Raw genomic sequence first — 21,496 nt, 5'->3', positions numbered from 1 at the left:
TGCATATAAGTGATATCATATATTTGTCTTTGACTGACTTCACTTATTATGTTAATTTCTAGGTCCATCCATGTTGCTGCAAATGGCAGTATTTCATTCTTTTTTAAGGCTGAGTAATAGTCCCTTGTATACAGGTACCACATCTTCTTTATCCAATCATCTGTTGATGGACATTTAGGTTGCTTGTCTATCTTGCGTTGGCAGCTCTTGACTTCAGTTATTCTGCAGGCTGCTGATTCCAGAGAAGAGAGGGTTTTGTGTCCTTGGTGCCATTAAAGGCACAGGTGGCTTTGGAGTGACTGGTGTGGATTACACATCTATCCTTGCACATGTTGCCGCGGCCAAGGGAACTGGGTGCTCTGACATGGAGCGAGGCAGAGGAGTAGTTTTAGCCTTATCCAAACCGTGTAGAATGGGTCTCCTACAAGGATTCTTTTACCAGAAATAGGAAGAAAGTAACATCTCAGGATCTGTGTCCACCAGCCAAGGGTCAGAGACTTGCCTGCTGACAGAGTACAGAGTGAGGGCATCCTGCCTTCTGCAAACCCAGAAGGCAGTAGAGTGAGAAAACCAGCAGGTTTAACGTGACTAGCAAATTGACCAACAAGATGGAAGATACCGTTCTGGGCATTGTGCACAGAACTGGGGCAGCACAAGGAGGAATATTTGACTGAACAGCCAAGGAAGGAAGTCCTACTGCAGAAGCACAGGATGAGGGCAGGGTTGGTTTTTCATTCTAGGATCCAAAGGGAATGCTGGCAAAGGAATGGCCATTGCTGACAAAGACAGTGGGTCCCAAATGGAGTCACTTGTGCAAAGCCCACCTCAAACCTTCATGCCTAACCTAACTGCAGTTTCAGTCTACCCCAGGAGTGTGGTCTTAACCTGTCAGTTTGGAAATTTTCTGGTCAGCACCAGTGAGGTCACCTGCCACACAGGCCCCTTCCACCCGACTAAGGAAGATGATGTCATCCGCCCTTTCCTTACCCCCTCCTCCTTCTGCCTATAAAACCATCCATTTGTCCAGCTCCTCAGGGAACTCTCTGCTGCACAGGATGCTGCCTGATTCATGAATCATTTAATAAAGCCAATTAGATCTTCGTATGTATTCAGTTGAATTTTTTAAACACCTTCATGTACCAACACAGCCCCTGGAATGGGCGCTGTGTCTAAGTTACTGGAGACCCCTGTCCCCTGAGAATCCCTGCCTGCCTGTGCTTCTCAGTCACCTGCCCATACTTCCACACTTTCATAGTCGCTCTTAACCTGCAGCTTTTACTTCCATAGACTCTTTGTCTGTTCCGTCCACTGTCACCAGGCCTAGGGGTATCCAACCCAAGAGAGGTCCTGGAGCTGATGAAACCAGTCAATTCCTCAAAAGTAAAGCAAAGCTGGGCACTTTGAGGTGGTTTGCTTTTGTGGAAACATAGAACTAGCCACTGTGGGGAGCAAGGCTGATATGAGAAGGTCAGGTTTCTCTGGGGAGAGTTAGCAGGCGGGGGAGAAGTCCCATTTGCCTGAATTTTCATTTGCTCTCAGTGGTTCCTTAAGTATTCAGGTATTAGTACTTTTCTTAATTTGTTCAATTGTTTATGATAAAGATATTAACCATATAACATTTAATACAAATATTTTTCATAGGCTGGTGTTTGGCTTTTTATTGTCAGTAAGTTTTTTTCCCCTCTTATATCTCTATTAGCCTTTTTTTGTTTTTGTTTTGTGTTAGCCTTTCTATATGGGAACATAGTATGTCTTTGCATTTGTTCATTTCTTGTATCTTTCAGTAACTTTCCATATGCTAGATACACACAATTTTCAGTATTATTGCATCTGTGCAGTATTTTCCTGAGTGCCCCTAGTTTCATAGCTATGTGAGTAGTTAGGTTATGGATGTGTCACAATTGCATATAAACTTATAGCACATCCAGTACTCCTTGGGGACTTTTTATTGTCTTCTACTTTGTCATAACAACTCAGTCCCATACAAACTAGTTGGTTGATTTTTTTCCCCTGCATTCTGTGATAATGTTGTCATTGTTATAGTAATGATAGTTGTGTAAGTGTCATGGGTAAGCAAGAGGAACCTAAAGCACAACTCAAAATGGGACTGAGATCTGGACTAGAGACAAAAGGCAAATGTTTTATGTAAGTGGGAAATTGGCATCTCCATATGCTCCAGTTTTTAAATAGTTTTAATGGAAAGTATTTGTACAGAAAAGTACACAAGATGTGCTGAATTTAAAAAATGATTTGAAAACAGATACTCATGAAAAGTTCACCTAGCACATGAAGTAAGAATGTTACCAAAACTCTATCAGACATATTTGTGTCCTACTTTGATCATAACCTGTTCTGTACTCTTCTAGGTGGCACTACGTCTGTGTCTGGGGAGAAGGGCTCCTGTCTGAGCCCTGAGCCTTGCAAGGGCTCCCCTCGGGCCCTCCTCCAGCTGTAGCATCTCCCTGGGCTGAGACGTCTGTGGTCTGGAGCTACTTCTTCCTCTTTCTACATAATGCTCTGGTACCCAGCACCTCAGGACCTTCTCCACAGGAGGGAGACTTGCCTTCAGCTTACACACCTGTAAGCCTGAGGCACTGAAAAGGGGCAGTTTTTCATGGGGCATCTGGACTCAGTTTGGAAATGCAGGGCTTTTGAAGTATGAGCCACTGTTAGGGTAACATAACTGAGTGGGCTGTGGTGTGGTCTCCCTACACCACCAGGTTTTGGCACAAAACTCTGAGGAGGTACAAAAATACATGCCTAGAAAGGAAAACGTACTGTATTTTATTAAACAGCTTGTTACCTTGATTTTTTTCAATTCACGTTTTCTTTATTTCATCCATATAACACACTGATTTTCGAACTTGAAAAATTAGATAAAAGAGCATATCAAATGGCAAGTCTGTGAAACATAAGCCCTGTCAAAACAACGACTAGTTTATTTCAATGTGGGACTTTTGAAGTTTTGTACAGATTAGGCAGTATATCTATGCAGCAACATAGAAATTGAACAATTAGCTCAATCAGAGTACCTACTATAGAAACCGTAACAGGCCAAAATATTAAATGACACTCTTGTCAAAGAATGTTCTTATAATGTTTTCTTTTTGGCAAATGAGTTTGTTTCAATAAAGAGCAGAAATGAAACCTAGACAAAAGTATTCATAACTCTGCACAATAAACCAAACATTGTTATTTTGATCATTCCCTAGGGGAAAACGATGTCCTTTCCAGAAATCTCTCAGGCATGCTAAACTTCCAAGATTAGGATATTTGAGATAGTAAGTAGCAGCTAAAGGTGGAAATTCTAACAATGGCATTTCAAAATACATGAGACAGTGCTTTATGCAATAATAAAAAGCACTCTTTCCTTCAAAAGGAGACGGCATCTAAACGTTTTTTAAATTATAGATTTAATAATGTTAAGGTGGATAAATACTTGCCAAGATTCTCAAGTGCGAGAGTCTTCCTCACACAGGTGCGCTTTTCCACTTCAGGCTGGGCAATCTTTTTAATTTAGTACTGGCTCCCTAACGCAGTAAACCCTCTTCCCAGAATGACTTCCTCCAAAGCTCACGGAAATAAACACTGTCCATGGACCGAAAGCAGACCAGCTGGCAGCAGGCACCACAGCTGCGTAAGGAACTCTACTTTTCACGGTATTTTCGCGGAAAGGGAACTTGGCGGCGGCAGCGGGGACACGCACCCACCTACGCCCCCGCGTCTGGGGTCCCAAGTTGCCAGAGGCTCCCTTTCTGTTCTCGCAGTGGCTTTATTTCTTTAATCACACGGAAGTGTCCCGAGGCAAGGGCTGTGTCATTCGTTCTTCCTTGTGTCTCTAGTGCCTGAGCCTGAAGCCCAGCCCCGGCCTCTCGATCTGACGGAATTTTAGGTCCGGGGACGACCTGCCAACTCCGCCCCCAGCGCCGACGAAGGGGCGGGGAGAGCGCAGGGCCCGCGCGGAGGATTCTGGGCGCCGTAGTTCCCCGCGGCTGCGCAGGCGCACTGCGCGTGTGCGGCCGCCCGCCGCCGACGCCATTGCTGGAAGCGTTCCCGCCCTGCTCTGGGAGCGCCCGGTCCCCAGTCGGCCGCCAGGTACTCGTCGCCCCGGGCACCCGGCCCGGTTCCCGCCGCCCCTCCCCCGGCGCTGGGCTCCCGCGGCGTCTGGGGCGGGGCCGCTCTCGGCTGTGCTCCTGGCCCCGAGCTGACCGGCCCACCTCACAGGCGACCGGGCCCGGCCTCCCTCAGGAGGCGGCGGCCTGGAGGCGCTGGGTCGCGACGCGGGACTGGGGCGGGGCGGGAGCGCGGCTGGACCTTCCCGCCTTCCCGGAGCCGCGCCTCGGTGGAGGGAGGAGGGGGACCCCGAGGGTCCAGAGAAGGGCAGTCCGGGAAACGGGGCGGCTGGGGGAGGGAGATCCTCGGTCCTGGGCTTTAAGTAGCGGGTCCCTGACAGGTGCCTGTTCTGCCTTTGGGTGACCGAGGCATTTTTTCCTGACTGGCTCAATTGTCAGATACGCAATACACTGTTGCTACTATAGTCACGAAGCTGTATCACATCCCCACGACTTACTTATGACTGGAGGTCTGTACCTTTTGACCACCTTCACCCATTTCAGCACCGCCCCCCAACCATCAGTCTGTTCTGTGTCTCTGAGTCTGGGGTGTTTGTTTTTAGATTACGCATATAAATGAGATCATAGGTTTTTGTCTTTCTCTGACTTATATAAGGCCCTCAAGGTCCATCCATGTCACAAATGGCGGGATTTCCTCCTTTTTTGTGGCTAATATTACACTGTAGGCGTATACCACATTTTGTTTATGCATTCATGCATTCATGCATCCGTGGACACAGAAGTTGTTTCCATGTCTTGGCTGCTGTAAATAATGCTGCAGTGAACGTGGGGGTGCAGTTGTCTTTTCAAGTTGGTGTTTCCTTTTCCTTCAGATAAATAGCCAGAAGTGGAATAGCAGAATCATATGACAGTTGTATTTTTAATTTTTTGAGGAGCTCCATACTGTTTTCCGTAGTGGCTGCAGCAGTTTACATTTCCACCAGTGGTGCAAAAATGTTCCCTTGTCTCCACATTTTTGCCAACAGTTGTTATTTCTTGTCTTTTTGATAATAGTCGTTCTTACAAGTGTGAGTTGAGATCTCAATGTGGTTCTGATTTGCATTTTTTGGTGATAGTGTTGTTGAGCACCTGTTCGTGTAGCTGTTGGCCAGCTGTATGTTTTCCTTGGAAAAATGTCTGTTCATCTCTGCCCATGTTTTACATCGGGTTTTTTTGTTTGTTTTTTGCTGTTGAGATGTGTGTGAGTTCTTTATATATTTTGGCTATTAACCCCTTATCAGGTATGTAATTTGCAAATATTTTCTCCCATTCCATAGGTTGCCTTTTCTTTGTTGACTTTGCTGTGCAGAAACATTTAAGTTTGATGTAGTCCCACTTGTTTGGGCTTTTGTTGTCTTTACTTTTGATGTCCAAGAAGTCATCATCAAGACCAATGTCTATTTTTTCTTCTAGGAGTCTTATGGTTTCAGGTCTTACATTCAAATCTTTTAATCAGTTTTGAGTTAATTTTTGTATATGATGTAGGTTACTGGTTCAGTTTCATTTTTTGCAGGTGGCTGTCCAGTTTTCCCAACACTATGTTTTTAATAGATTGGGTTTTTTCTCTGTTGTATATTCTTGGCTCCTTTGCTATAAATTACTTGCCTATATATGTGTGGGTTTATTTCTGTACTCTAGTGCATTGATCTGTATCTTCTTTTCCCAATACCATACTGTTTTGATTACTATAGCTTTGAAATATAGTTTGAAATCAGGGAGCATGATGCCTCCAGCCTTGTTCTTCTTTCCCAAGATTGCATTGACAATTTGGGATTTTTTTTGGTGGTTCTATACAAATTTTAGGATTATTTGTTCTACTTCTGTGAAAAACGCCTTAGGGATTTTGATGGATATTGCATTGAATCTGTAGATCGCTTTGGGTCATATGGACATTTTAACAACATTAATTCTTCCAATCTGTGAGCACAGAAAATCTTTCCATTTGCTCAAAGTTTTCAATGTATAGGTCTATCATTTCCTTGGTTAAATTTATTCCTAGGTATTTAATCCTTTTTTTAAACAGTTGTAAATGAGATTGATTTCTTAATTTCTCTTTGTGATAGTTCATTATTAGTGTATAGAAACACATAGACTTTTGTATATTGATTTTATATCCTGCAACTTTACTGAATTTGTTTACTAATTCTTACAGTTTTTGGAAGGGTCTTTTAGGGGCTTCTATATATAAAATTATATCATCTGCAGTGACAGTTTTACTTCTTTCTTTCTGATATGGATGCCTTCTGTATCTTTTTCTTGCCTAATTGCTCTGTCTAGAACTTCCAGTACTGTGCAGGCTTGTCATATGTGGCCTTTATTATCTTGAGGTATATTTTCTCCATACCTACTTTGTTGAGAGTTTTTATCATAAATGGGTGTTGAATTTTATCAGATGCTTTTTTTCTGCCTCTATTTAGAGGATCATATAATTCTTATCCTTCAGTTTGTTAATGTGGTGTGTCACATTTATTGATTTGCAGATGTTGAACCAGCCTTGCAAACTTTGAGTCTGAGATTTTCAAGGCAGGATTGGTTTTCATGGCTTATTTCTCTTTCTTAGATATGTCTTTGCAGGACTCCACTCTTTCCAGAGAGGGGAGCCCCAAGGAAGAGATTATGGCTGCTGTGGTTTTTTCAGTTGGACCTCTGGTAAGTTAGGGTTTCCTCTGGTTCTGACCTATTGTCCTGATTTGAGAGCATGTCTACTTTTCCTTAAGTCATGTGACTTCTCTACCTCACCCACATCCCTTTGGGTAACTGAATCAAATTGTTTGATTCATGAAAGTTGAGTTCATCATAGTAAAGCTTGTAATCTATAGGAAGATCCACTATGCATATTGAACTAAATACCAAGATGCATGACCTTGCAAAAAATATCTAGGCTATCTTTAGATATGATAGGCAGTCTGGGAAATTTACTTATGATGTTAAATTTTTATTGTTCCTAGGAAATTTCAGTTAGATATGGGGTAGTAGAATGCAGTATTTTCCAATTGGAAAATTTTTTTTAGGAAATTGAAAAAAAATACATGTACACACACACACCCACTTAATTCATAGGGACCATTCCCCTTGTGCCCACTCTTAGTGTTCTCCTCTTTTCTACCCATTAAGAAGTGATCAAGCTTAATAGATGACATGGAGAGAAAGAAGATGTTTAAGACACAGTGCTTGGCTGTAGGGAGCTTACAGTCTCATTGAGGTAAGGCATACGAAAGAAATAGTTACATAATTTATTTAGGTGAATGATAGTTGCTGAGCAGTATGATAAAGTTGATGAGTGCTATGTAAGGAAAGAAATGGGTTATTAGCATGGGCTACATTGGTCATGGAAAGCTCGTGAGGATGGTTAGATTTAAGCTGGTACCTGATTACCAGTGGGATTTAAATTGTCCTAAATTATTTGTGAGGATACTTCAGGTGAGAAGGCAAGGCTCTGAGGCAGAGAACAGTGAGTGAGTTAGTGATTCAAGATCGAAATTTGTGAATGGTAGGACTGGTTGTTGGAGATTTAAGCTGAATCTTTTAATGTTTCCCTGAAAATATTTAAGTGTGTGTATGTAAGTGTGTGTGATTGGGTGTGTTTGAGGTGGGTATTAATGTGATTAAAGCTGTGTTTTAGCAGTGACTTTTTGAAATAGGAGATGCAGAAGAAAGGTGTACCAACATAGAATTTGTTATGGTAATGACCCATAATAACCTACAGTAGTGATCCTTTAGTCTTTGTAGCAAGAATGCATAACAGGTGTATGGTCCTTAAGACACACCCTTGAAAAGATCTAAGTATTTGTGTAATACAGGCCCTGATCAAACCCATCTCTAATTATCAGAGTTTGAGATTCACATCATCTTAAATTTTCTGGAAGCTGAATATATGTATTATTTAAGATAAGAACTTGAGAGGGGAGAATTAAGATGACATATTTCTCAGTGAAATTTAAGTAAATAGTTCTATTACCCATAACTTTTTAAAATGGCACAAAACCTAAAATCAATAAGTACTACTGAAAGGTATACTAAAATTTCCCTTCATTTATAAAATCAAGCCCTTGTAGGCATATAGTGTCTAAGATTTTGAAGAAAACAATATTGTGAGAGGTCCCTGGCATATTTCTTGAATGAACATTAAAACATGCTTCCACCCCTAGACACTGTAATGATTTTCCAACTATAGAAACAGATAGTTTTAGTAGGTTTTGAATATTATTCTTGAGCAAGATAGGTAATTTCCAAGAGACAGATTTCATCCTCTTATGAAAAAGGAGAATTATGTAGCATCTGAGACCCCTTATTGTAAGTTTAGTTTTATTTTGGTAGGTTCTTTGTTAAAAGTCTCCTTTAGAAATTATGGAGTTGTATCTCAGCCTTGTGTATGTTTGTTATTGTCTCAAACAAGGTGAAAGAAGATTATGATTGGATGTTGCTATGGGACCTTAATTTCATCCCTAAATAAAACAGTGAAAGAGGTTATCTCATATACCACGTCCACAGTGGGCTGATGGTGCTTGTTGAGGCTCCGCTGTAGGTAGCAGGCAACCTGTTACTGAGTGATTTCGTCCTGTATCCCCTCAGAGTCCTGAAGTTTCCCAGCCAGATTAAGATCTTCACCTTCAGACAGAAGAACCAGAACTGGTAAAGGTAATCCTTAGCCTTGTGTCTAAGGGGAGTAAAGAGAAAGCACCTCTTTTACTGCTCCTAATTCTTAATGTTAATTGAATTTCACACAGTATAGATTTTACTGATTTCATCCCTGTGGAGTTTTTTTTAAGATGCTATTCCTTCCCCTGTATTCCCTTTATATTGTTAGTTAAATCTAGAGGCTTGATCAGATTCAGATTTTGATTTTTTTTAATGTTTTTGCCATTGGTATTTCATATTTCTGGTATCTTCCACCAGAAGCTACATAAAGCCTAGTTAAGGCCTTTTTGGTGTGTCAGCACCCACTGACAATCCTTTAATTCATTAGAGGTTGTAAATGGCAATGTTCTAATTCTTTCGTTCCTTCTTCGTGTATTAGCTGGAGTACTTCCATGAAGAGAAACCTCCCCTCGTCAACTTCCTGAGTACATTTTATTACTGAACAAGCTATATATATATATTGCATAGGAAAAGAAGGGCAAAGGGTTGATTCTTTCTCTTTATTTACCAGTTTCCAGGCATCCTCCAAAGATGATCAATGAGTATCCTTAAGGTTTTATAATGAAATCATAACTTTAAATGTACTAGATATTTTTGAAATTCATTACGATTATTATTCTTATTGGTGTTTAAATTTTCCCATCAATGGCCAATGGAAGCCTCTTCAAGTTGTCTCCCGTGTCTTAGGTGTGATTCTAGTAATCTTTGACAGTTTCCTTGCCTTTTAGTATAACAGAAAGTTCCCGGCCCTGGTTTCTTGTAGTGTAAAGTAATATGTAGGGGCCGCAGTCCAGACAGTATAATGCTGCCTTTTTGGTTATTGTTTCTGGGCCTCATCAGTAGATGAAGCTTGGTGTATGTGGGGTGTTTTCCTTAAAAATAAAATACTTCATAAGTTTATACCGATACTTCCAATTCAGTTTTGGATCTATGGAGTTTGTGCATAGTCTCATTGATAATACATTTATATTTTCTTTCTTCCATGTCAGATTTACTGGCTCTCAGTGATGTCAGGATACTAATTTGCTTTGTCCAACACTACACACACCATAGTTATAAAATAGCATTTCCATCACTGCCACCAACAATATGATCATTTACTGAAAATATGTTATTTTTATTTTTTGCAGTTCTTTTTCCCCTCACAATATATCTCATAAGGGATATACAGAAAAATTTCTGTGTTTTAAATACACTCAAAATAGTTCCTCTGTCTACAATCTGCATGATAGACTATGTCTTTTATTAAGTTATATCTTATAGAATAGGACTGAAAAAGAGCTGATATTATAGGTAAGGCAGGATTTTGAGGGAGAAGAGATGATTTGGGTGGAAACTGCTAGTTTTCTAATTTTCTTCCCCAGTTTTGTATGTGTTACTCTGCCTATCACATCTAATTGTACACTCCCTGGGTGATCTCTGTATTTGTTTTAGGAATTAGTGACATTTAAAGATGTGGCTATAGACTTCACGTTGGAAGAGTGGCGGTTGATGGATCCAACACAGAGGAACTTGCACAGGGATGTGATGCTAGAGAATTATAGGAATCTTGTTTCCTTGGGTAAGGATAACTTCTGTGTTTATGTGTCTGCTCATTGGACCAGGTGTACTGAAAATATAGACCCTTTAAAGTACTTAACTGAATTTAGGGTGAGAATCTAGGCATTAAAATTTCATAATTTTAGGGGCATATTGTTGGCAGTCATGCTATTCCTTGCTCTTAACGAAATAGTCCACCCATTATAGAGTAAGAAATACATATTTCATTGGAATCTTGGAGATTGTTGGCAGTCCGTGAGATTTAAGACTGAAGTTTTTTCAGTCACTTCTATAAATGAGAATTATCACTGCCTCTAGAAAGAAAGGAACAGGAGGGGCTTTGGGACGGCAGAGTAGAAGGACACGGAGCTCAGCCTCTCCCATGAGTACATCAAATCATACCCACATGCGGAGCAATTCTCACAGAATACCTACCGAACTTTGGCAGAAGATCTTGTACAATTGAAACTACAAGGAAAATTTTCATGAAACCATGTAAAAACAAGGCCATACTGTATAGCACAGGAAACTATATTCAATAACTTATAATAGCCTATTATGAAAAAGAATATGAAAAGGAATATATATGTATAATTAAATCACTATGCTGTACACCAGAAATTAACCCGGTATTATAAACTGACTATACGTCAATAAAAAAATTTTAAAAAGAAAGGAACAAATGTTTATTTTCTTTCTAAACTGAGATTATTCCCATGATCTGTTACCCAGCAAGCGTCGGATCATAGTGTTGAGCTTCCTTGAGCTACCTTTGTGTAAGGTATATACTGTAACGCTGCTGTATGATGGAATGTTCTGGTGTGGGAATGTTCTGTGTCTGTGTGTCCAGTATGGCAGCCACCACACTGTGGCTGTTGAGAACTTGAAATCTGACTAATCCAACTGAAAAACTGAATTTTAAATTGTATATAATTTTAGCTAATCTAAATTTAAAGTTAAATGGCCGCATGTAGCTGTTGGCAGCTGTATTGGACAGTGCACTTCTAGAACTTCTTACAGGGGCACCTCTGCACAGAAGAGCCAGAGCTGAGACTGAATCTGACACTAGCTCTTGCTGATAGGCACAGTCAAATCCTATTCCTTTTTCTCTGAACAGGGCTTGCAGTTTCCAAACCAGACATGATATCTCATTTGGAAGATGGAAAAGGACCATGGGTGATAGTGAGAGAAATTTCAAGAACCCCCTACCCAGGTGAGTTAATAAGAATGAGAAGGATGGTATTTATTTGAAGCTAATAGGTCTTGGTTGGAGTAGAACATCTGAAATATTTTGGAGGGTGTCTTTGCTTAAAGCTATCTCAGAGGAGAAGATTCTCCCCCTCTCTTCCTCTCTCCCTGCCTCCCTGTTTCCCTCTCCCCCTCTCTGTCCTCTACTTTTAGTTCCCATCCCATCCTACTTTACTTTCTTGGGAACATGATTTTCATAATTGTTCCTTCATTCCTTCGTCATTCAAACATGTATAAAATACCCCTTTGAGTTGTATCCTCTCCAGTTAACTTCACGTTTTTCTCATTTGTTTAACTATTATCTGGTATCTCTCCCTTCATCAATTCTCCTGAAAGTGCATTCTGAAGGATCACCACTGATTTCTTCTAAGCTAAACCTTTTGACTGATTGTTTAGCTTTCTTCACCTGCAACTTCAGGGGACTCTCCTCCTCTCCCCTAGAGTTTTAACTACCTGAGAACACAAACAGTATATCTCTTGACAATAAAAACACAGTATTTATGTATTTAATCGATATTTATTAATATTAAATAATCAATATTTAATATTTATCTGTATACTGTGAACTGGGTTAGGTACTATGTCTACAGTAGTGAGTAAGGTAGACCAGGTTCCTGCCCTCATGAAGATTAAGTTTTGAGAAATAGGTAATTAACAAGTAAATAAACAAAAACAAGCTAAGTAATGGTTGTAATAACTTAGCTATGAGGATATGAAAGAGGAACTGGGTTGGGGATGAGGATGTCTCCTTCAGATAGTGTGGTCGGGGAAGGCTTCTGAGGAGGTGACATTTAAGGTGAAGCTTGAAGGATCAGAAGAAGCCAGCCAAGGGAAGAGGAGAAGAGGAGCATGCCAACAGAAAGGAATGCAGTATGTTCTAGAAATCAAAGGAGGCTGCATGACTGAAGTACAGGGAGAGGGAGACTGGTATAAAATCAGAAAGAGTCAGGCAGGAGACTGTCTCCTGTTCAGGGCTCCATAGACCAAAGTAAGGAGTATGGATTTTAAACAAAGTGAGTGCAAAGGCACTGAAAGGTTTTAGTCAAGGATTTTTAGGATATAACCCTGTGTATGAAAATTGAACTTAACGGCATAAAGCAGATAATCAGTGAAGAAGTTGTTAAAATATTCTAGACAAAAGAGGGTAATAACTTCGATTAGGGTGTTGGTGGAAATGGAAAGGAATGAATGGATTCTAGAATATTTGCATATTCATACTATTATGTTGCCATCCATGAGTTGCATATGTGTTACATATATTCTTTCTATATCTCAAATGTTACAGTTTTTTAGAGAGTGAATGAAAAGTAGACATTGGAGATAGTTGAGATGACTCTTTAGAGAAAGCCCCCACTCCATATGCAGAGGGAAAGAGAAATGGGGAAGTGGCTGGACGAAAGAAAGGAATAAAAAAAAAACTTATTTTTGAGATGGGAGCTTTTCTGGCATGCTTTAATGCTAAGAAGAATGATGCCCCACTGAAGAGGGAGAAATTGATCTTGCAAGACAAAGAACTAAAGACTGAAGAACTGAAGTGTCTGAGAAGGTTAAAAGGGATAAAATCTAGAATGGAAAAGGAGGATTTACCCTGGATAGGCAGGGGGGCCACCTCCTCTGCTGTAACACTAGGCAAGATGGAGAAAATGGGAGCAGATATGGTCAACTGGTGATGGGAAGTTCAAGGCATTCTTTCACAATGATGTGTATATTCTCAGTAAAATATGAAGCAAGGCCATCAACTTACAGTGAGGACAAGAACGAGTTGTGAGATGGAAAGTTACAAATTGTATGGACTTCACCAGGGAAGCCATGTTGACCTGAAACTTTTATTGAGGAAGGTGTTTAATTATGGCTCTATTCTTTTGTAGTTACAGGACTATCCGTATTTTCCACTTTTTGTTTCACTTGAGTAAGTTGTGTTTGTCTTGGAATTGATCCATCTAATAAACAATTTAAAATTGGGGGCGTGCTATCCTCTGTTTAGCTTTTAAATGCCTATGTGGATCTGAAGTGATGTCTCCCTTTTCATTCCTGATATTAAATTTTTTGAGTCTTCTCTTTTATCTTAATCTATCTTGCTGGAGTTTGTCAATCTTATTTGGCTTTTAAAAAATAATTTTTAATCCTTTCTACTGTATGTTTGATTTCTGTTTCATTACCTTCTCTTATTTCATTATTTTTACTTTCCTAAGGTTTAATTTGCTGACTTTTCTAACTTGTTAAATAGTTGTATCATTAACTTTTAGCCATTTTTTCTAATGTGTTGAAGGCTATCGAGGCAATGTCATGTTTTTTTATGTAGCACCTTCATAATTATTGGGTTTAAAGTATTTGATCATTTCCATTGTGATGTGTTTGGCCCCCGGGTTATTTAGAGGTTTTTTTCCTTAATGTTGTACCATATGGGAATTTTCTGGTAGTCTTGTTGCTTTAAGTTCTACTGTGGTCAGAGAACATGTTCTATATAATTTAAGTCTTTGCAGGCTTCTTGGAATTTGCTTTGCCACCTGGCCAATTTTTGTAAACACTTTGTGTACACTTGGAAAAATGTGTAGTCTATAGGTTTTGATTGCTATTCTAGATATGTCAGCTCTTAATTATGTTCCTAAAATCTATCTACTTGCTGATTGTCAGCTTATTCTATCAGTTAGTAAGAAATATTTTTTGAAGTTCCCACTATGTCTGTAGATCTATCTGTGTCTTATTTTAGTTCCTTTAGTTTTTTATTTATGTGTTTTGAAGCTGTGTTTTTAGGTAAATACAAAGTTAGAATTGTTACATCTTTCTGGTAAATTGGACCTTTTATCATTATGAAGTATCTTTTTTATCTCTGTTTTTGCTTTAAAGTCTATTTTGCCTGATATTAATATTACTATAGCATCATTCTTTTGGTTATTAGTAATATCATACTTTTTTTTTCATCTGCTCACTGTCATCTTTCATATATCTTTGTATTTTGTTTCTCTTATGATTAGCATTTTGGTAGATTTTTGTTTTAACTAACCTGACAGTCTGTATCTTCTGGAGTTTTTAGTCCATTTGTACATAATACAATTACATAATGTTTAAATCTACCCTCTGTGAAGGTATCTTGCCTGTTCTGTATTCTTTTTCTCCCCATTTATGCCCTCTGTTAAATTTATCATCTTTCATTTTTTTATTTCCCCCCTAATCACTTAGTAATTATAAATTTTAAAGTTACTTATTTAGTAGTTAACTTTGAGGTTAAAACATTCTTCCTTTATTTATTTATTTATTTTTTTGCAGGGGAGAGCAAAGGTAATTAGTTTTATTTAGTTAGTTAGTTAGTTTTTTGATGAAGGTACTGGGGATTGAACCCAGGACCTTATGCATGCTAAGCATGCGCTCTACCACTTGAGCTATACCCTCCCCCTTAAAGCGTTCATCCTTGATTCAACAGTGTAAGATAAATTTTCCCTCTTCCCAAATGATGCCAAGAACTTAGAACAGCTTATTCATTTTGACCTCAATTATATATTATTGGAGTTCTGTGTTTTATTTCTATATATGTGAAATTTCATAAGACATTATTATTAATGTTGTATGCAGTCTGGATTCATTTAGATAGTTTACCTTCTCTTTCTCTTCATTTTTCTTCATTTCTGAACTTCTTCCTGGGATTAATTTTCTTCTACATAAAGAATGCCCTTTAATATTTTTCTTTTATTCAGATATTCTGGTGTCATAGTCTCTCCATTTTTCTTTTTCCTAAAAATGTGTTTAACCTTCATTTTTGAAGAATATTTTGGTAAGTTTAGAATTCTAGAATTCTAGGTTGACAGTTACTGTTTTTCAGCATTTGGAAGGTATCATTTCATTGCTTTCTGTTTTGCATAGACTCCGTTGAGAAGTCAACCATCTAATTCAGGAGTCAGCAACTTTTTCTGTAAAAGGCAAGAGAGTAGATATTTTAGGCTGAGAGTTGTAATGTTTCTGCTGCAACTGCTCCACTCTGCCAATATAGAACAAAAACACCCCTTTAACATGTTAACCAGAGTGTGGCTGTGTTCCACCAAAACTTCAATTTTGGACACTGCAACTTGAATTTCATATAATTTTAATGTGTCACAATGTATTTTCTTTTAATGGATTTTCAGCCATTTAAAATGTAAAAACCATTCTTCTCTTGCTGGACATACAGAAGCATGTAGTGAGCCAGATTTGGCTGTAGTTTGCAACCTCTGATGTAATTCTCATTCTTTGAAGGAAATCTGTCATTTTTTTCCCTCTGGCTGCTTTTAAGATTTTACTTTTCAACAGTTTTACTACTGTGTACCTTAGTATAATTTCCTTTGTATTTCTCTTGCTTGGGATTCATTTGGCTTCTAAAATCTGTGGCTTAATATTTTTTATTTGTTTTGGAAAATTCTTGGGCATTATTTCTTTTAATTTGTTTTTGTTCCATTTTCCCTCACTTCTCTTTCCAGGCTGCTAGGACTCTTCTTACATCTGTGATAGACCTTTTCTCCCTATCCTGTATAGCTCTTATGTTTTTTAAAGCAATGTTTTCAAGGTTTTCATCATTCTCTGCTTCAGTGTGGATATTTTCTATTGACCTATTTTCCTTTTTGCAGACATACACTCATGTGCCATATCTGCTGTGCTTTTAGCCTGTCCTTAGAGTTTGTAATTTATTTCCCAGTTCTAGAATTACTATTTGATTCTTATTTTATACTTTGCAATTATTTGGTGAAATTGTTAATCTTGTCTTACTTTCTTGAATATACTAATTATGATTATTTTAAAGGTTTATGTCTGAAACCTCAATTATTTGGATCTCGTTTAGACCTGTTTCTGTTATCCATTTTTTCTCTTAATTTTTTTCCCATTTGACTTTTGTCTATAATTTTTCATTGCCAGACATTGCTATGAAAACCTATAACAATATTTTGAGGCTCTGGATTGTATTATCTTTTTCCACAGAGGATTAACTTTGGTGGGCTGTGCACACAGGGGCTTTAACAATCCTGTCACCTTCATTCAAATAGACATTTAAATGAGCTGGATTTTAGTCCTTGGATTCTAGAGTTGTCTTCTTTGGTGGCCCTGAATTCAGATCTTTGTCTAGCCCTATGAGTCCATTGAAAGTTTTACTTACCTTGAATTTTAAAGTCATAAAACCATTTTACTACCCACAGAAGATTTTGATTCAGTTTGTTTTTAAACATTTAGATATAATTACCTGGAAATAAATTAGAAATTTATAAGAAGTTTAAAAGTGTTTTTAAAAGTAAAATATTAATGGGGGAGTAGAGGGTGGGAAGGGATAGACTGGGATTTCAAAATTGTAGAATAGATAAACAAGATTACACTGTATAGCACAGGGAAATATACACAAAATGTTATGATAAATCACAGAGAAAAAAATGTGACAATTAGTGTGTATATGTCCATGAATGACTGAAAAATTGTGCTGAACACTGGAATTTGACACAACACTGTAAAATGATTATGAATCAATAAAAAATGTAAAAAAAATAAAAATAAAAAATAAAATAAGCCAGACACAAAAGGCCATATAGTGCCCATTAAGGTGAACAGTATCTAAGTGTTTATTGTACTACTTCTGTAAATTTTCCGTAGGTTTGAATTCTATCAATATCAAAATAAAATGTATTATTCATTAAAAACATAAAAAAAAGTAAAATATTAAGTTGCATGTATAAACAAGTTGTAAGACCACCATCCCACAGTATAATTTTTAAGAAAATTTTCAAACTGTCAGAAATGTTCTTAAGATCCATTAAGGGGTTGCAAAACTACCCTTGATAATCATAATCACTATTTGTAATATTCACAAGTATGTTAATTCTGGCTAGCTTATTCAACCTATTTATTAAAAATCAAAGTGTCTTATTCTATAAATGTTCTATAAAAAGTATATACAAAGACTTGAAAAAAACTACTCTGGCAGGGACATTTGAGAAAGTGCTCACAGAAAAGCTAGTGAACAAAGAATGAGAACAAATAGGAAGTATCGTTGGGGATGAATGTTTGGTTTGCGGAGTAAATGGGAAGCAAGGAAGTAATCGCAACTTATGAAGAATGCTCTCTAAAGAAGTTGACTCTAAAAGAATGAGAAAAGGGAGAAATATTTGAGAAAGGGGAAAAATATTTAGATGGTAGAAGAATTACCACGAATGAAATTTTTTAATAGGAAAAAAACTCCTTGAATTTACTACTCTGGTTCTTTGCTCAACCAGACTTCCTTAACCCTGCCTCCTTCTTCCTAGAAAACAAAGCCAATTTGCAAGCAGTTAAAAACCTGTATTATCAACTCAGGCTTCCCTTTTGTTATCCTATTTAGTGAGGTCTCCTCAACTTAGGAAATAGAAGTCATTTGAATTTTTTTTTTCCCTCCCAGAGTTGGAGACCAAACCTATAACCAAGAATGCTATTCCAACAGAGGATGTGTCCGAAGAACAGTTACCACTGGAGACCATAGGAGAGAAACTGACAGAGAATGGTCTATGTGACACCAGAATTGGAGGATTATGGAAACGGAACGACAGGGTATTGAGATTGCAAAATAGTCAGGAGAGTCATTTGAGTCAAAGAATAATTACGCACAAGAAAATTCCCACTATTCAGAAAGGCTTTAGATTTGAATCTGTTCTCTTTCCAGAACCAGGAGGTGTCACAGAAGAATCCCACAGCAAATACCAAATAAGTGAGGAAAAATTTATGAGTAATTTAGATTTGATTACAGATACCCATTTGGGGGTGAAAATTTTCAAGGATACAGAAGGCAGCAAAGTTGTAAGCCCTGCTTCAGAACTCACTTTAGGGGAAAAGACCAGTAATAAAGCAAAACCCTACACGTGTAGTACATGTGAAAAGGCCTTCCGTTACAGGTCATTACTCATTCAACATCAGAGAACTCACACTAAAGAAAAACCTTATGAATGTAGTGAATGTGGGAAAATGTTCAGCCAGCCTTCATATCTTAGTCAACATAAAAAAATCCACACTGGAGAAAAACCCTATAAATGTAATGAATGTGGAAAGGCCTTCATTGCCTCTTCATCACTTATGGTACATCAGAGAATTCATACTAAGGAGAAACCTTATCAGTGCAATGTCTGTGGAAAATCTTTTAGCCAGTGTGCCCACCTTAATCAACACCAGAGAATTCAAACTGGAGAGAAGCCCTGTAAATGTAGCGAGTGTGGGAAAGCTTTTAGTGATAAATCAAAACTTGCACGACATCAGGAAACTCACAATGGAGAGAAACCCTACAAATGTAATGATTGTGGGAAAGCTTTTAGGAATAAGTCATATCTTAGTGTACATCAGAAGACCCATACTGAGGAGAAACCATATAAATGCAATGAGTGTGGGAAATCTTTCAAGAATACCACAATTTTTAATGTTCATCAGAGAATTCATACTGGAGAGAAACCCTTTAGATGTAATGAATGTGGAAAAGCCTATAGAAGTAATTCAAGCCTTATTGTACATATAAGAACTCATACTGGGGAAAAACCCTATGAATGTAATGAATGTGGGAAAGCTTTCAATCGTATAGCAAATTTCACAGAACATCAGAGGATTCACACAGGAGAAAAACCCTATAAATGTAATGAATGTGGGAAAGCATTCATTAATTATTCATGTCTTACTGTACACCACAGAATGCATACAGGAGAGAAACCATATGAATGTAACGAATGTGGAAAGGCCTTCATGCGTTCTTCATCTCTAATTATACATCAGCAAATTCATACTGAAGAGAAACCTTATCTCTGTAATGAATGTGGGGAATCTTTCAGAATAAAATCACACTTAACTGTACATCAGAGGATTCATACTGGGGAGAAACCATATAAGTGTACTGACTGTGAGAGGGCATTTACCAAAATGGTAAATCTCAAAGAGCATCAGAAAATTCATACTGGTGTGAAACCCTACAACTGCTATGATTGTGGAAAATCCTTCAGGACTAAGTCATACCTTATTGTACATCAGAGGACCCATACTGGAGAAAAACCATACAAATGTAATGACTGTGAGAAAGCTTTCACTAACACATCACAGCTTACTGTCCACTAAAGAAGGCATACTGGAGAAAAACCCTATAAATGTAATGAATGTGGGAAGGTTTTCACAAGTAACTCAGGCTTTAATACTCATCAAAGGACATATACTGGGGAGAAACCATTTAAATGTAATGACTGTGGCAAAGCATTTAGCCAGATGGTACATGTCACAGAACATCAGAAAATCCATAGTGGAGAGAAACCCTATAAATGTGATGTCTGTGGAAAAGCCTTCAGGAGGGGTTCGTACCTTACAGTGCATTGGAGAACACATACTGGAGAAAAACCCTACACATGTAAGGAATGTGGAAAAGGTTGTATTACTCTATCACAGCTAACTCTGCATCAGAGGATTCATACTGGGGAGAGGCCCTATAGGTGTGAAGAATGTGGGAAAGCCTTTAGAACTAATTCAGACTTTACTGTACATCTGAGGATGCACACAGGAGAAAAACCTTATAAATGTAATGAATGTGCAAAAGCCTTTAGGAGTAGCTCAAGCCTTACTGTACATCAAAGAATACATCAGCGAGAAACTCAGTTAATATAGAGAATAATAAATTATCATCCAGAGGTGGACTCCACAAGAATCTTATAAACTGTTTTATGCATTTGGGGAAACATTCAGGAGCAATTTGCCAGGAAATAACACACTAAAGAGATACAAGAATATGGAAAAGCAATTGGTCATTTTAAATTTTAGAAGTTATAAGAAAATTCTTAATAAAGAAAAGTAAAATACACGTGAAAGCCTTCATCCAAGTTTCATATTTTATTCATTTAACAAATTATCTTCAATGCATTGCCTATATATATTTTTGCCTGTTTTCCTATTGGTTTGTCTATGTTTCTTATAAATCTGGATGTGCTCTTTATATGCTTGAAATAGTAATCCTTTGTCATGTGTGTTACAAATTTTTTTCAACCTAGTATTTTTCTTTATACTTTTTTATATAGTAAAAGATTTTTGTTTTTAATTTTTATAGCAAAATATTCACATCTTTTATTTTTTATATTCTTGATTTACCCTTTTAGTTAAAAGGGTTATACATAGTTTCCTAAACTTGCTTCTAAGATTTTGATAATTTTATTTTTTTACATTGAAGTTTTTAATCCATCTGGACTGGATGGCTATTCACAGAAGAGCAACTTCAAATGTATTAACCTATGAAATTATTATGAACCTAAATAGTACTCAGGGAAATGCAAATTAAAACAACCAGTGAGATGTTACTTCCACTTTAAGGAGTTGGCAAAAATTTAAGAGATCTTTTGCTAGTGGAGTTTGGCAGACCATGTACTCTTGCAAAATGGTTATATTAACTTATATTTCCATCAGCAATTCAGGAATATATATTTTAAATTTATTAATAAAAATTTTAAAAACCTTTGACCCAGCAGTCTCACTATTTGGAGTCTGCCCCACAGAAATAACAGCACCAATGCAAAAAAATGCATAAATAAGGATGTTTATTAAAGTACTGCTTATAGAGACAAGCTCAACTGGAGACAAAGTAAATGCCAAATAATAGGGGAGTGGGTGAATAAGTTGATAGAGCCATACCATGAAACATGAGAGTAATTTTTTAGATGAATTGTACCTGCACACGTTGACTTCAAGATATTTCCACAATTTTTGATACATAATTGCTTTATTACATACATGTATATGTAGAAAATTTCATTTTTGTTAAAGTAATGACCACATTCTCTATGTATATATGTGTGTATGTAGTTAAATGAGCATGGAAACAAGTATGGAAGAATATACACCAGGCTGTAAATACTGGGTACCTTGAAGGGAGGGAGAAGAGGAGAAGTGGTGAGCTAAGGGGCAGAGGGAAAGCTAGGAAAATAGGAAAATGTAAGTGCAGTATGAATGTTGTAAAACTATGTATT

At 37.7% G+C, this 21,496-nt stretch overlaps 2 protein-coding genes across 2 annotated transcripts in view; both read left to right on the top strand.

Moving 5' to 3' along the window:
• The first annotated feature begins 10,190 nt into the window (after positions 1-10,190).
• Positions 10,191-20,354, top strand: LOC102545600 (uncharacterized). Its single transcript, XM_072957077.1, is given in 3 exon segments — positions 10,191-10,311; positions 11,407-11,502; positions 17,923-20,354. Coding segments are annotated over 3 exon segments (2,391 nt in total). The 5' UTR covers positions 10,191-10,241; the 3' UTR covers positions 20,148-20,354.
• The window catches only part of LOC140692803 (uncharacterized), a 42,556-nt gene continuing 31,327 nt past the window's right edge, over positions 10,268-21,496 (top strand). The window contains exons 1-2 of the mRNA XM_072957075.1: positions 10,268-10,311; positions 11,407-11,502. The gene's annotated coding sequence lies outside the window, so the exon portion shown is untranslated. The remainder of the gene's footprint in view (positions 10,312-11,406; positions 11,503-21,496) is intronic.

Source organism: Vicugna pacos, unplaced genomic scaffold (genome assembly GCF_048564905.1).
Source record: "Vicugna pacos unplaced genomic scaffold, VicPac4 scaffold_17, whole genome shotgun sequence".
NCBI classification, from domain to species: Eukaryota; Metazoa; Chordata; class Mammalia; order Artiodactyla; family Camelidae; genus Vicugna; species Vicugna pacos.
Note: the sequence above shows the minus strand (reverse complement) of the source record. Positions and strands in the feature narration are given on the sequence as shown.